This window comes from Gekko japonicus, unplaced genomic scaffold (assembly GCF_001447785.1).
Source record: "Gekko japonicus isolate JY-2015 unplaced genomic scaffold, Gekko_japonicus_V1.1 scaffold677, whole genome shotgun sequence".
Classification (NCBI taxonomy): domain Eukaryota; kingdom Metazoa; phylum Chordata; class Lepidosauria; order Squamata; family Gekkonidae; genus Gekko; species Gekko japonicus.
In genome coordinates, this window is record NW_015159730.1 from 673,478 (window position 1) to 689,266 (window position 15,789).

The window sequence follows — 15,789 nt, forward strand, 5'->3', positions numbered from 1 at the left end:
GAAGAGGCATGTGAGGGATACAATCCTGAAAGCAGTATCTGGAGCACCCCTGAAAGTGGGGGAGAATACTATTAGGCAATTTTACAGGCAAATGCAATTGGGTATAGATGGTTAACTTCAGAAGGCGTAACCTTCAAAATTAAGGATAAAAAAGAAAAGATTGATTCTGTCCAGAAAGCATGGGAATTTCTAAGAGTCCAGATGGGAGGGCCAGGGAAGGAAGGGGAAAAAGGGGAGAACAGTAAGTCCAATGGCGATCTGGGCTCGGAATCCTCCGGGGAGGACTCTCTATCAGAGAAAGGGGCGGCAGCCCCTAAAAGTCCTTATAAGCTTCGGAAGAGACTAGGCAAGGAGAAGTAAAGCCTGAAGGACTCTGAATTGTGCCTTTAAAAATGTTGAAGTGAGATGCTTTGGGGTGTTTCTGTATGACAGTTAAACTTAAGATTTGAAAAAGATAATGTTAAACTTGACTCAGTTGATAGTAAGATTAATGGGATTAAGACTAAATGTATGGTTAAAATGGTGGGATGATCTCCTCTCTTGGGTTTTTAGTCAGTAGTGGGTATCTTTCTTTATCCTATAAATGTAGTTCCCCCTCCCATTTTCTGTTGTAGTTTGTAGTGTTATAAAAAATGCAATAAAAAATCCCTTCCGGGGGCTTAAAAAAAAAAGACAGTGTTCCCTCTAAGCTGAGTTAGTGTGAGCTAGCTCACAGTTCTTTAGCCTCCGGCTCACAGATTTTTCTCTTAGCTCAGGAAGGATGGCTCCAGATCAAACTAATTTATGCCGTAGTCAAATCACTCGCTCACAACTTTAATGTCAGTAGCTCACAAAGTAGAATTTTTGCTCACAAGACTCCACAGTTTAGAGGGAGCATTGCTTATGGACAGGTTTCAGGTCAGCCACAGACAAAGCAGAGGTCTCTGCATACTCGGGATTCCCCTGATAGGCAGAAAAATCTGACTATGTAAAATTTGGTGTAGTGGTTAAGTGTGCGGACTCTAATCTGGGAGAACCGGGTTTGATTCCCCACTCCTCCACTTGCACCTGCTGATGTGACCTTGGGTCAGTCACAAGCTCTGGCACAGCTGTCCTTGAAAAAGAGCAGTTTGTGTCAGAGCTCTCTCAGCCCCACCCACCTCACAGGGTGTCTGTTGTGGGGAGGGGAAGGGAAAGGAGTTTGTAAGTCGCTCTGAGACTCCAAGTGAAGGGCAGGGTATAAATCCAATCTCTTCTTCTTCTCTCTCTACTACAAGGGGGAAAGCCTTGAAAAAAATTGGCCTGATGAAGTCTGAATGTGCCCCAGAAAGGAGGGAATGTTGAGATTCACTGATGAAGACTGAGCATGCTCCAGAGAGGAAGGGATGTTGAGATTCACTAATGAACACTGAGTGTGTTGAGAGTAGCTGATGAAGACTGAGCATTCTCTAGAAGTGAAGGAAAGACTAGTTGATGGAAACTGGGCATGCTCTAGAAGGGAGGGAATGCTGGTGGGGGAAAGTGTGGGGCAGTGAACCTGCTTAAGCCCCTAAGAGCTTACCAAAAGTGAGAAATTTGAGGGGTAGAGATGAATTTTTCCAAAATATTTTCTTCCCGTACTGCACTTCATTGTTGCCATGAATTTGTAGATAGGTATCTACTCACTGCTCCTGCCAACCTAGCAGTTCTAAAGCAAGAAATTGCAAGTAGATAAATAGGTACCACTTCGGTGGGAAGGTGACAGCGTTCCGTGCGCCTTGGTGTTTACTCATGCCGGCCACATGACCACGGAAACGTCTTCGGACAGCGCTGGCTCTTCGGCTTTGAAACGGAGATGAGCACCGCAACCCTAGAGTCGGATTCGACTGGCTTTCGAGCAAGCGAACCTTTACCTTTACCTTTATCTACTCACTGAGGATAACATTTAATGTGTCTGACCGGGTAAGCTTTGGTCCACTGCACAGACCAATAAAAACTTCGGTAGGGCCACTGTGTGAGACAGAATGCTGGACCAAGCAGGGCTCTTCTTATGTTCTTAAGATTTCAGTACGACAATTAGTAATCATGATTAAAAACAAACCGTAAAATGTTGTGGCCACGTTCAGCTGATGGTTGATGCACCATTGCAGTAATTGACAGTTTCCTGGTTGATGCCCATTGCAGTAATTGACAGTTTCCTCGCTGTTGTCTGCAGACGCTGGATGCAGCCTGCGGCTTAATTCAGTTTACAGATCCATTGTAGAACTGCATGTGGATAAGATGTTAGGCAGGTTTGTATTTGGTGTTTTGGAATAAGTTGGGGGAGAATGTTTCTTTTTACCAAGTAAAATACTCTGATTTCTGGATTCTCAGTTTATTGGGAGAATCTGTAGATTATGGAGGTTTACATTTGTTCCTGATCTTCAGTGTCGGAGGGACAAGGAGGAGAGCACTGGATTCTTACTCGCTGAAAAGTGGAAATTCTGTTCGGGCTTCTCTAATGTCATCAGGAGCTGCCTTTGTATTCTCAGGGTGACTTCCAGGGGTCATTTCATAGAAAAAGAGGTGCGGGAGCTCATTAGCATAACTTATTAGCAGGGCTATTTTTGGGCAGGAACGCACAGGAACGGAGTTCTGGCTGGCTCCCAAGTTGGCCACGCCCAGCAGGAACTCATTAGCATAATAGGCCACACCCAACAGCAGAAATTCATTAGGATTGGCTACATTAGGGGTGTGTGGCCTAACATGCAAAGGAGCTCCTGCTACCAAAAAAGCCCTGGGTTTTGACCACAAACAAGGTAAACAGAATAACAAGCAAAAGGTGGGTGTGGCTGGATGACCACACTTCTGGTAACATGTGGGTGCGTCCTAATGTGCTAATGAGCTTTGCTGGCAGGGGTGTGGCCTAATATGCTAATGAGTTTCTGGTGTTGGGTGTAGCCTATTATGCTAATGAGTTCCTGCTGGGCTTTTTCTACAAAAAGAGCCCTGCTTATTAGCATAACTTATTTGCATATGCCACCCCCCTGATATCACCGTAAGTGTGTCAGAAGGCAACACCCACCACTCACGCTCCACTGGACTGTTTTGGGTTGCTAGCTATGGGGGGGGGGGAACGTGCAGATCTGTCATCACAGAGGAGGGAGAGCTTGTACCTGAAGGCGGGCCAGGGAGGGCTCTGCAACTTACCTGGCTGCTTCTTGTGGCCCAACTGAGGGCTGCTGGGAGCAGGGGGTGGGGCTTGTTGCATGTGCCCGTCCCCTGGGCTCCTTACTGCCGGAGCTCTGCTCCTGTGTGCTCCCACGGGAAATGACCCCTGGTGACTTCCATGGGCAATAAGAGTTAGAAACTTGAGCCTTTTAAGAGAGCGGTTAAGTTCTGGGTGCTGGAGACTTGAGGTATCCACTCCCTGCTCTGAGATCTGTCTTGTAGAGACTCTGGGTGAAGCTGAACCCGGAAGGAAGACAACTCTAGCGACTATATCTCCATGTTTTCATAATATTCCCCCAAATACAAAGTGGTGCTTGAATCACAATTCGAGCTGTCAGCTCGGTCGGGAAATACCTGGAGAATTTGGGGGTGGAGCCTGAGGAGACCGGGGTTTGGGGAGGGGGGAGACTTCAGTGGGGTACATTGCCATCGAGTCCGCCTTCCAAAGCAGACATTTGCTCCAGGGGAACTGATCTCCGTTGCCTGGAAATCAGTTGTAATAGCTGTAGATCTCCAGCTTCTGCCTGGAGTTTAATACAAAAGATCCAAAAGAGCAAACCATGCATAAATAACAAAAATATATATTCAGCATTCAATGAGTATAATAATCTGAACCTATATAAATAGTCATTTTTCAAAAACACAATATATATTTTTTATTACTTTATTTATTCAGTTTTGTTAAAGAACCAGTAAGCACTTTTATATAATCATTGTCGATTTTTTGGAGTCTTACATATAATGTTTTCCCCCCACCAATTATATACTCTTATCTACCTTTTTCGGAATATTGTCTCATCTTTACCATGTAATAACATAGTCAGTTTATCCAATTTGGCTATCTCCAGCAGTTTCTTAACTATATCTAGTCTAGAGGGTAATTTATCTGATTTCCAACATTGGGCTACCATAATTCTTGATGAAGTTAAAATATATGTTAATAAGTATCTGTCTTCTCTATCTAGGTTGTCTGGAATTATATTTAACAAGTATATTTCTGGTACCAAATCCACATTAATATCCATCATTTCTAATATAATCTGTTTTATACTTTTCCAAAACGTTTGCATCCTACAACATTTCCACCATATGTGAAAAAACGTTCCTATATTATTCTTACATTTCCAGCAATTTTTTTAAGTTTGAGGTGCAAATTTTCCAATTTTATCTGGTGACCAATACCAATATAGAAGAAGAAGAATTAATATATAGTAGTCAGAAGAAGAAGAAGAAGAACTAATATAGCAATGAGAAACTCAAACATATGTGGTCCAAATACAGAAACAGTCCTATTAGTAGTCCACCTTTCGAAATAGTCCCAAGTCAAATTTTCTCAAACAGTGAAAAGTCCAAATAAAGATGTTAATTCCTCTTCAAAAAACTTGTCTCGCCGCTTTTTCACTGTTTGAGGAATCTGACTTGGACTGTTTCTGAAGGTGGATTAAATGAACGTTGAATATATATATATTTTTCGGTACTTATGCACGGCCTGGTCTTTTGTATCTTTTGTATTACTCTCTTCCGTGTTTCTCTGTTGTTTGGGTTTCTGCCTGGCGGTTGGCAACCCTAAAATGGGACCAGGGAGTGATCTTGCTCCTCCCCCCCTTTTGTGAATATTTTTGAACTCTTTGGGCATCACTGTTTCAGCTGTCCTGCTTTAAGGGCAGCCCCGTGTCCCCCTTTCCCCCTATAATCTGAGCACTGGCCAAAAACAGGGAAAGGGAACAGAAAACAGAGCCCACTCAGACAACAGGAGACCTGCAATTCTGAAAACAGGTAATGCACACCTTAAGTGCTTCTTCATGAGGCTCTTGCTAAGGCCCATCTGCCGTTTAACTTGCTTTTCTTCTCGACTGGCTTCCTTTGGTCTGTTGCATCCAAATATCCTCTCCCCCGTGGACCATTCGATCTCAGGCCCCCGCAGAGCCTCGAGCGGCAATTGTTGCCTCATTAGCAAATTGAGTTAAGCGGAGCTAGCTTCATTCGGAGTCTCCAGGCAGGCTCCCCGAGTCTCAATGTTGCCCCCACCCTCATTTTGTTTCATTAGAGATGTTCTTGTCTCTCTTCCTCATCAACAAGCTATTTACTTCCCACACACTCTTTGGTCTGTTTTGCAGCGGGGACCGCATGGTTTTCTTGGACCAGCGTCGAATTACTGCCAAACAAAAAGGCCGAGCCCATTTTAATTGCAGCAACCAAAGCCCGGCAGCAGAGTATATTGGCGCTTTTCTGAAAGGTATGGCTGCCAGCCTCTACCTCCTTAGGCAGGAGCTAGAGTAGTAGAAGAGAAAAAGAAGAAGAGATTGGATTTATATCCCACATTTCACTACCCAAAGGAGTCTCAGAGCGGTTTACAAACTCCTTTCCCTTCCCCTCCCCTCCCCCCAACAGACACCCTGTGAGATAGGTGGGGCTGAGAGAGCTCTGGCAGAAACTGCTCTTTTTCAAGAACAGCTGTGCCAGAACTATGGCTTGCCCAAGGTCATCCAGCAGGTGCAAGTGGAGGAGATAGCACTGACTTGCTTTGCAGGACTGTTGGAAGAAATGACTGTGATAAGGCATGCAAATGCTCAATATTATTAGTTCTGTGCACTTTCTCTGCTTTTGGTAGTTTTGGATGTATAGCTGTATGGACAGATCGTAAGAGCATCAAAAGAGCCCTGCTTGAGAAAACCAGTGGTCCATCTAGTCCAGCATCCTGTCTCACACAGTGATCAACCTGTTTCTCCAAGGGGCCAGCAGCAGGGCATAGAGGCCCTGAGGTTGCCCCCTGGCTCTGGGATCGAGGTTGACTGCCTTTGGATGTGGAGGTCCTCTTTAGTTGCCCTGGCTAGTAGCCACTGATAGACCTATTCTCCATGAATCTGTCTAATCCCCTTTTAAATCTGTGTATGCCCATGGCAATCACTACATCCTCTGGAAGCAAATTTCACATTTTAATCACTCGCTGTATAAAGAAGTATTTCTTTTTGTCTATCTTGAATCTGCTGCCCATCAGCTTCATTGGATGCACTCGAGTTCTAGTATTTGGGGACAGGAAGAAAAGGTTCTCTTTGTCAATTCTCTCCATCTCCATGCATCTTATATATATAATTATCCTAACACGTTGGCCATTTCCAGCTCTCCCATTAGCTGTGCTGTGTGTTCCATCAGCCATTGGCCCATCAACTTCCACTCAAGAGTAATCGTGTGCCATTGGCTGGGTGCTGGGTCCTCTCCTCTTCCCCACCCACTGCCACCTCAGCTACTGTTCCCTGTCAGAATAACTGCCAAAACAGCTGTCTCTCCTGATGAAGGCACTTCTCCTGCTTGGTTCCTGTGGGACTAACTTTTCCCTCAGTGGCTGTTGCTAGGCAACCAAGCTTGGTTCTGTCAGTAAAAAGGCAAAGCCAGGAGGCCATTTCCAGGCCTTTGTGAGGAACTCATTGGGGCCAATCCTGACTCGGGTTGCCAGCTCCAGGTTGGGAAATTCCTGGAGAGTTTGTGCTGAAGTCTATGGAAGCCAGGGTTGGGGAGGGGAGAGGCCTCAGCTGAATAGAATGCCATAGAATCCACCCTCCGCAGCAGTTATTTTCTCCAGGGGGAGAGAGAGAGATCTGTTGTCTGGAGTTCAGTTGTGATACCAGGCGATACCACAGCCAGTGTGGCATAGCAGTTAACACTTCAGAGCAGGGTCTGCCAGATCAAAAGGGGGAGAGGAGAATTATGTAAGCTGCTTTGGTCCCCACTGCAGAGAAAGATTGTACCTTTCCTCCTGGGGAACCATTGTTGCCAATCTCCAGGTGAGGGCTAGAGATCACTCAGAATTACAACTGCTCTCCAGGAGGCAGAGATCAGTTCCTCTGGAGAAAATGGTGGACTCTGTGTCCTTATACCCTGCTGAGAGGGCCCCCCATGACAGCCAGTGTGAAGTAGCAGTTAGTGCTTCAGAGCAGGGTAGAGGCTGCAGGTGAGGGGGAGAGATGGAAAGCCCAAGTCAGAAGGGCAGATAAAGATAGGTTGATGATTGCCCGGGAAGGAGATAGGGTTGCCAACTCCAGGTTTGGAAATTCCTGGAGATTTGAGGGGTGGAGCATGGAGAGGGTGGGATTTGAGGAGGGGTGGGACCTCAGACAGCAACAATGCCATAGACTCCACCCTCCAAACCAGCCATTTTCTCCTGGGAACCACTGTTGCCAATCTCCAGGTGTGGGCTGGAGATCATTCAGAATTACAACTGCTCTTCAGATGGCAGAGATAAGTTCCATGGAGAAAACAGTAGACTCTGTGTCATTATACTTTGTTGAGGTCACCACAGCAAATCGACGCTGAGTGCCCAAGGCCAGGACACCTGCCCAGAGCCTCTTTCTAGAGCCACAACAGGACTTACTCCTATTAATATATAAAAGCCAAGCCATGCTGGCGATGACTCACCACTGGGGAAGCTGCCTTGATGCCAATTGGCCTGTCCCACTGGCTGCTCCATTCTTATACCCCCACTTTTGACGCATTGCAGCTTGGGAGTTGTAGTTCTCAGCTAGCCTTACTGCAGCCATAGCAAAGGGAATTAGAATGACAGCTCCCAAGTTGGGAGTCCCAAGAGGCTGTGGGGCATTAGCAGGGAGTCAGTTGAAGTGTTAAACAGTTAAACTGTTAAACAGGAATTTGGGGAAAGGGAAGGCTTGGACATGTCCCTGAATTACAATTGATCTCCACACTACATTATCTCTTTTCTAAACTGAAAAGTATCAGACTCTTCAGCCTTTCCTCATAGGGAAGGTGCTCCAAGCCCCTCATCATCTTGGTTGCCCTGTTCTGGTTGCCCTGATTTGACTGCTGTTCAAAAAGTCTAGTAGACCTGTTTCTGGGCCACACCACTTCAGAGGATAACATTTAGAGTGAGGGGGGAGTCTCTTAACTGAATGCTCCCCCATTAATAAAAAGAGTCCCCTGCACAGGAAAGTAGTGGATCTTCCGAAGGAATATATTTCTTGTGAGGGACGGCTACCATGGTCCAGTAGCCAAGCAAGGAAGAATGGCCAACTGTGCCTCTCCAGTTCAAGGCCATGGTGTCACATTTAAATATTTATTTATTTTATTTATATTTATTTGTTGAATTTATACCCCTCCCTCCCCCGTAGGGCTCAGGGCGGCTTACATAGTATAAAACTTGCTCATAAAAACATCAAATACTTTAGTACAAAAATACAATATACAATTTAAAACCCAAACAAACAATAAAGTGCTCAACTACATAGCATCCATTTCAGAATATCAGAGAGGACAAAACCACAAAACCCAAACATCCCCCGGTAGGCATTGCATAGTAAATGTTGAACAGATGTTCCTCCTACCCTCCTAGGGCCCTCAACCCCCCCACATTGATGGTAATATAGCAGGGGGGGGCGGCAGCGGCCCCTAATCAAAGGCCTGGTGGAAGAGCTCCGTCTTACAGACCCTGCGGAATTGCACCAGGTCCCGCAGGGCCCGGATCTCCTCTGGGAGCTCGTTCCACCAGGTGGGGGCCGCCACCGAGAAAGCCCTAGCCCTCGTGACGGCCTACTTAGCATCCTTGGGGCCCGGTATAGTTAGAAAATTTTGGGCCCCTGACCGTAGCGCTCTTGGGGGAACATACGGGGAAAGGCAGTCCCTCAGGTAGGCTGGACCCAGACCATATAGTGTTGGGTTAGGAGTCTGGGCACACCCAGGTTCAACCCTGCTATGCAAGCCACAAATTTTGTAATCCATTTTTTAAGTCTGTTGGTTTTAGTACTGTTTGTTGAATCCTGTTCCTCTTGCATTGTTTTAAAGTGTGTTGTCTTCCTTGAGCCACAGCAAGAAAAGCAGACTATAAGTGAAGCAGATAGACAAACAAACAAACATGCCCAACCTTAAGCTCATGCTGTTGCTTTATTTCAGGTGACGATGGCACTGTTGGGGAAGCTCTCTGATGGGCCACCAAACAACTCCAGACCCGACCAGTGGCACTTGGTATTCTCTCAGAAAGATGAAGTTATCACCAGTTTAGTATCTGCCTTAGATTCTATGGTAAGTTTTTGGCAAATATTTATACTGTGCTTTTTTCCCCAATGGGGATCCAAGTTGGCTTGCAGCGTTGTTCGCCATCTTAACAACAACACCCCTATGCCAAGATGGGTATCTCCAGTGGAAGCCTTTTCTCATCCTTGACTTCAAAACAAGCAAATATTAGATACGCAGAATTTTTAGATGATGGAAATAATTTAAAATCTCAGGAAGAATTAAAGGGAAATAACCTTAGATTGGTGGACTAGAGTGCAAGTGGAATCTAGATGTAGTAAGGACAGATGGATTCTATTCAGAACAATGTGCATTTGAAAAATTATTATGTACCTCAAGAGAGAAAAGAAAATGTATGGTATGCTGATGCAATTGAAAATGCAGGACGAAATAGTTAAAGAAGGTATGGTTAGATGGATGCAAAATGTCGGTTATAACATAGGTCTGTCACAGTGGAGTAAAATATGGAAAGTGAATTTTAAGTTGGCTAAATCTGCTTCATTCAAAGAAAATTTATATAAAATGTTCTATAGATGACATCTAACCCCAGATAGGTTAGCTAAAATGTATAAAAATTTGAGTAACAGGTGTTGGAAATGTAACAAATGTTGGATCATACTATCATATGTGGTGGACATGTAAAAAGGTTAATAAATATTGGATTGAAATACATGCTTTCTTACAGTCAATCTTGAATATTACAATACCTTTTAAGCCAGAGATATTTCTGTTACACTGTTTACCAGATGACTTAGATAAGAATCATAGATACTTTGTTTTACATGTTATAACAGCAGCCAGAATTTCATTTGCAATGACATGGAGGACATTGAAGATCCCAGCGTTGTATGAGTTCATATTAAAGATTATGGAATGTGCTGAAATGGACAGATTGACAAATATATTAAAAGGAAAAATGGAAGAAGAATTTATGGGATCTTGGAGGGCGTTTTATGACTTGTTAAAACTTAAGAACTGAGAAAATAAGATTAAATGAAGAATAATAAGAATGATAGATGTAGTAGTTGTGAAGTTATAATGAGAAGATTTGCATGCAGAATCTTAAATTGGATTTATACACACACACACACACACACACTTCTGTATTTTTCCTTTTTTCCCTTCTTTCCCCTTTCCATTCCTCTGTGCATAAAATAAAATTATTTAAAACAACAACAACCCTATGAGGGTGAGCTAAGCTGACAGGGGAGGTGACTAGCCCAAGATCAGCCATGGCAGATTGGGGCTTAAGCAAACTCCGGAGGACAGAGGAAGACAGGAGGGCCTGACATGATGTGGTCCACGGGGTCGCAAAGAGTCAGACTCGACTGTGCAACTGAACAACAACTACCTAGTCTGAGATCCCAACTAGATGGGAAATCCGACATGAGTTGGATTGGGGGTCCCCGTCTATGTTCCTTCTACAGTCAGACATGATGTAAAAGACCTGATTTTACAAAACAAATGTTCCTGAGCATGCCAGGGCCCAATTCGGCTTAGGGTCATAACCAGTGTTCCCTCTAAGCCAAGTTAGTGTGAGCTAACTCACAGTGTTTTAGCCTCTGTCTCACACATTTTTATCTTAGCTCAGGAAGGATGGCTTCAGAGCAAACTAATGTATGCAGTAGCCAAATCCGTTGCTCACAACTTTAATGCCAGTAGCTCACAAAGTAGGATTTTTGCTCACAAGACTCCACAGCTTAGAGGGAGCATTGGTCATAACATGTGTGGAGAAGGGGCTTCGGCCTTTCCTCCCGCTCACTGTTTTCATGAGCCAAAATGTCTCCACCGTCAGGTCAGATCAGAGGCCTGGAGCCTTTAAGAGCAGCCGCGTTTCCCTTTTAAGTGCACGAAGCTGGCATTTCCCTGCAAGCCTGATCTCAAGCGGAGATTGGGCTTGGGAGGAAACACAGGCTTGGGAGGAAACACGGGTTCCACACACTTAAAGGGAGAGAGACGGGTGGCTCTGGGTGTTGGGGCTTCCCCCGCTGGCCATCTGGCCGGCAGCGGGTAGAACCCCCCCAAAACGGGGGACCCCTGGCAAACCGGGGGGGGGGGGTTGGCAACCCTAGTTGTCACACAAAGTAGGATGTGTACACCCTGGTTCTGTGACCAGTGTGCATAGGCCTCTACGCAGATGTGATGTCCAGTGTGTTCAGGGAGCGAGGCTGGTAGGTACCATTAGGGCTCTTTTTGTAGCAGGAACTCGTTTGCATATTAGGCAACGCACCCCTAATGTAGCCAATCCTCCAAGAGCTTACAATAGCCCCTGTAAGAAGAGCTCTGTAAAGCTCTTGGAGGATTGGCTACATTAGGGGTGTGTTGCCTAATATGCAAACGAGTTCCTGCTACAAAAAGAGCCCTCACGTTGCTACTGTGTGAACACCTATGCAGACCGCTGGTAATTCTCTTATGAGAATCGAATTACATTCATTCCTCCCCCCCCCCTTGTCTGTAATAACTTTCCTTTTGGACCTTAAAGCCCCTATCTCCCCCCTCATCTCTAATTACACAAATGATTGTTCTTCATCAGAAGCCTAAAAATGTTCCTTGCCTCCCATTTGCTGGGTTTCTGTGACATCACAACATGTTTGGAAAACATTCTAAACGCTGCAGCAGGCTGGCCAGTCGTGGAATGCGGCAAATCAGCACTGCTGCTGTGAAGCAGATGGGTCTGGCTGCAGCGACCATTTCGGAAGGCCTAAGGACAGGAGAGGAGATATGATTTTGTTGGAAAAGTTGCTTGGGCTGTTGGGGGGAGAGGGGGAGAGATTCAACAAACATTCCTTTCTCTAGGCTGCTTAGAGGCTTTGGGATCTGAAGTGAAAATCGTTTTGTCTCATCCACTGTCAGAAGGGTATTTTTTTCTTTAAAGTCAATCTTTAAAAACACAGATTGTGTTTCTCTGTTAACCTTTATGCCGGAATCTGCTGTTTTGATAGTCCCGTATGTTTTACCACTCTCTTTGTTGCTTTTCCACAGCAAGATGTCAAAGGCTTTCTCCCCCTCCTATGACAAAGACAATAAATTGCATGAATATCTTTCTCCCCTTCCCCTTATTGGGAAAAAAAAATCCAAGTGGAACTCTTACATAAGACAGCCTTGTTTCCATGAACAAGATATCTTCCTGGCGACGTCTCTTGCAGGGAGGCTGTATCTTATTTTTAAGTGTGAATGAAATCAGACAAGGAAGTGTGTGTGTGTGTGTGTGTGTGTGTGTCTTTGCAGCATTAGAGCTCAAGAAAAGAGCTCTTTGAATATAAATTGGGTCAGTCTCTTAAAAAAACACAAGCCCTAGTCAATTCAGTGGTAGGAGTTGTAGTCCGCGGCTTAATTAAGCAGTTCCATTTGCATATGTTTGCCTGTGAAAATGTGGCATTGCCTTATGCTGAGTCAGATCAGTAGTCATCAGAGCCCAAAATGGCTAATTTCAACTGGCGGTGGCTCTCCTGGGGGTCTCAGGCAAAGGAAGGTCTTTTCCAGCCACTGATGCTTGAAATCCTTTAATTAGCAATGCCAAGGATTGAAGCAGGGACCGTCTGCATGCCACACAAATGCTCTACTGCTGAGTAAAAATAGTAGTTCTAAGGGAAACAGCCTACTCACCTCTGTTTTAGAGAATGCATGCGTTCATCATCTTTAGAGAGGTATTCCGTCCCATGTGGTTTGACTTGGCCGTATGTATCACAGGTAGGCAACATAACAATTAATCGTATGGCATTGTGTGTAGAATAGCCAGGAGATCCGAAGATTGTCTGGCCACCAGAAGTTCTAGCTCTTTTAACATTATGCACCACTAGGTGGCGACCTAGACTTGTTTTTAAGGCAAGAGACATTTCAGAGGTGGTTTGCCATTGCCTGCCTCTGTGTCGCAGCCTGGTATTCCTTGGAGGTCACCCTTCCAAATACTAGCCAAGGCTGACCCTGCTTAGTATCTGAAATATGACGAGATCAAGCTAGCCTGTATTATTCAGGTCAGGGCACACATAATAACAACTATCATCATCATCATCTTCACAATCAACTAAATAATAATACTTAAAAACATCATTCTAAGATGGTAGAACCTCTGTGTGTGTTTTGCTGAGCTAAATCAAGAACAAAACAAATCTAAGCGAATTTTCTGTTCACAAAACCCTCCAACGTAGAAAACGAATGAGCCCAGGGCCAGTGTCAGCATACCCTCGGGAGGGCAGGGACCAGGACTTCAGGTGGGGCCCACAGCTGCTGACCCCCCTCTAACATGCCATTTCCCTGCCTGCTCACTTGTAGGTGCTCTATCGCCCATGGATCCAGCTACACGCACTGCCCAGTGCCATCAGGGATAGGGCTGTGGGCAATGCAGCTGGCTGTGAGCTTGGGCAGTAGGAGGACTTGTGAGCAGGGCAGGGAAGGATGCACAGGCTGGTAGTGAGTCACATGGGTGGGGGTGGGAAGGGGAGCCCCTGGGAACTCTGAGAAATCTGGAACTGGCCCTGAATGAGCCAGTGTAGTGTAGTGGTTGAGAGTGTCAGACTAGTATCAATCAGACCCCGGTTCTAATCCCGACTCGTGCCACTGAAGTTCACTGGGTAGCCTTGGGCCAGTCGCACACTCTCAGCCTAACCTACCTCACAGGGTTGTGGTGAGGATAAAATGGAGGAGAGGAGGATAATGTGAGCTGACTTGGGTCCCCATTGGAGAGAAAGGTGGGGGTAGAAATTATTTAAATAAGCAACGGAATCAAAGAGTTCAGCACAGTTTCTTATAACAGAACACACAGGCAAAACAGTGAACATGCAGCAGATAGTCTCTCCGAGTTCCATTAAACAACAGATTCTTGCTTGTAAAACCTCGGTGGCGAGCCAAGTGCTTTTGTCCCTCAAAGTGCTGGATTCTGTCGATGCACTCCTTGGGGAAACAAAAAAAGGAGTTTGTTTCCAACAAATTGGACAGACTCCAACCTGCTGCTTGAAAGACAGTCTTCAAACATTATAACAGCAACACCAGTTCTAATCCCCCTGTTACTAACTTTTCACATACATAATTTGTCAGTTGCCTCACACAAGGCGATAAGCACCTGGCAAATCGTCAGCTCCCTTAGCAAAACAGGCTCTCTCTGTTTGCTGACCTCCAGGCCCAGACTCGGCCCCTGCTTGCCTAAAGGAGCAATCCTAAGCAATCTACTCAGAAGTAAAGTCCAGTGTTAGTTTATAAGGAAATAAGGAGAGCCAGTTTGGTGTCGTGGTTAAGTGCGCGGACTCTAATCTGGGAGAACCGGGTTTGATTCCCCACTCCTCCACTTGCACCTGGCTGGATGACCTTGGGCAAGCCACAGCTCTGATAAGAGCTGTTCTTGAAAAAAAGAGCAGTTTCTGTCAAGAGCTCTCTCAGCCCCACCTACCTCACAGGGTGTCTGTTGTGGGGAGGGGAAGGGAAAGAAGTTTGTAAGCCGCTCTGAGACACCTTTGGGTAGTGAAGGGCGGGGTATAAATCCTATCTCCTCCTCCTCCTCCTCCACCTCCTCCTCCTCCTCCTCCTCCTCTTCTTCTTCTTCTTCTGCTTCTTCTGCTTCTGCTTCTTCTTCTTCTTCTTCTTCTTCTGCTGCTTCTTCTTCTTCTTCTTCTTCTTCTTCTTCTTCTTCTTCTTCTTCTGCTGCCACAGTGGCTCCTACCATCTGTGGATAAGTACATGCAACAAAAATAATATCTTCAAATCTGAACCTTTTTAGTTAGTTGAAAGGTGTTCAATTGATTAACCAGTTTGAACTTCGTATCTGCAGAAGTGTGCCTGCACACAAAAGTGCATACCCAGAATTAAACTTTGTAGGTCTTCAAGGTGCGGCTGGACCCCAGCTTTGCTCTGCTACTTCAGACCAACACGGCTCCCCCACCTCACTCCAAACTTTGCAACCCGACTTAAAACTCCATTCCTGGAGACTTGCTTCTTTGTGGAATAAAATCCTCTCCTTCACATTCTTGGCACTCTGGCAGAATGTCATGCTCAAGGTCTCTCCCTCTGCACTGACCAACCATTCCTGGAGCCTTGGGTAGAGAAGGTTGAAATTGGTTCAAATATGTAATGTAGACATGCCATTTTGTGCATAGATTTATGTTCAGAGTTCTGGCTGCTGCTGACTTTCAAAACTAGTAGGTTCTCCAGAATATGGAAGCAGCGAGGAGTTTTGTGTTGTTGCTATAATTAATGAACTAAAACAGGTTTTTTTGGGGTAATTGCAACTTCTCGAGTTTCTCCAAAGGCAGGCCCACGCAGAAGGTTTCGAAGAAGTGAGCAGTGACTCACAAAAGTTCAAACTCTGCCACAAATTTTGTTAGTCTTTATGGTGCTACTGGACTCTCGCTCTTTTCTACTGCATGCAGAGGGTGTTGCAATAGTCCGTTCTAGAGAAGACCCCAAAGCCTGATGGACATGCTCTCTCTTTCGATGTTCCCAATTGTCCTTCTTTCTCTCCTTTCCCCCAGTGTTCAGCACTTTCTAAACTCAACACGGAGGTTGCCTGCATTGCAGTTCATGATGAAAACACCTTTGTTGTCGGAACAGAGAAGGGGAGGGTCTTCATGAACACGCGGAAGGAGGTCCAGGTGGATTTCAAGAAGTTCTGCA

General features: G+C 45.4%; 1 protein-coding gene across 1 annotated transcript in view; it reads left to right on the forward strand.

The window, feature by feature from the left end:
• GTF2IRD1 (GTF2I repeat domain containing 1) overlaps positions 1-15,789 on the forward strand; it is a 189,378-nt gene that overhangs the window by 83,840 nt on the left and 89,749 nt on the right. Inside the window, exons 2-3 of the mRNA XM_015427957.1 lie at positions 9,067-9,195; positions 15,648-15,789. Coding sequence (XP_015283443.1) covers positions 9,073-9,195; positions 15,648-15,789 — 265 coding nt within the window. The 5' untranslated portion in view covers positions 9,067-9,072. The remainder of the gene's footprint in view (positions 1-9,066; positions 9,196-15,647) is intronic.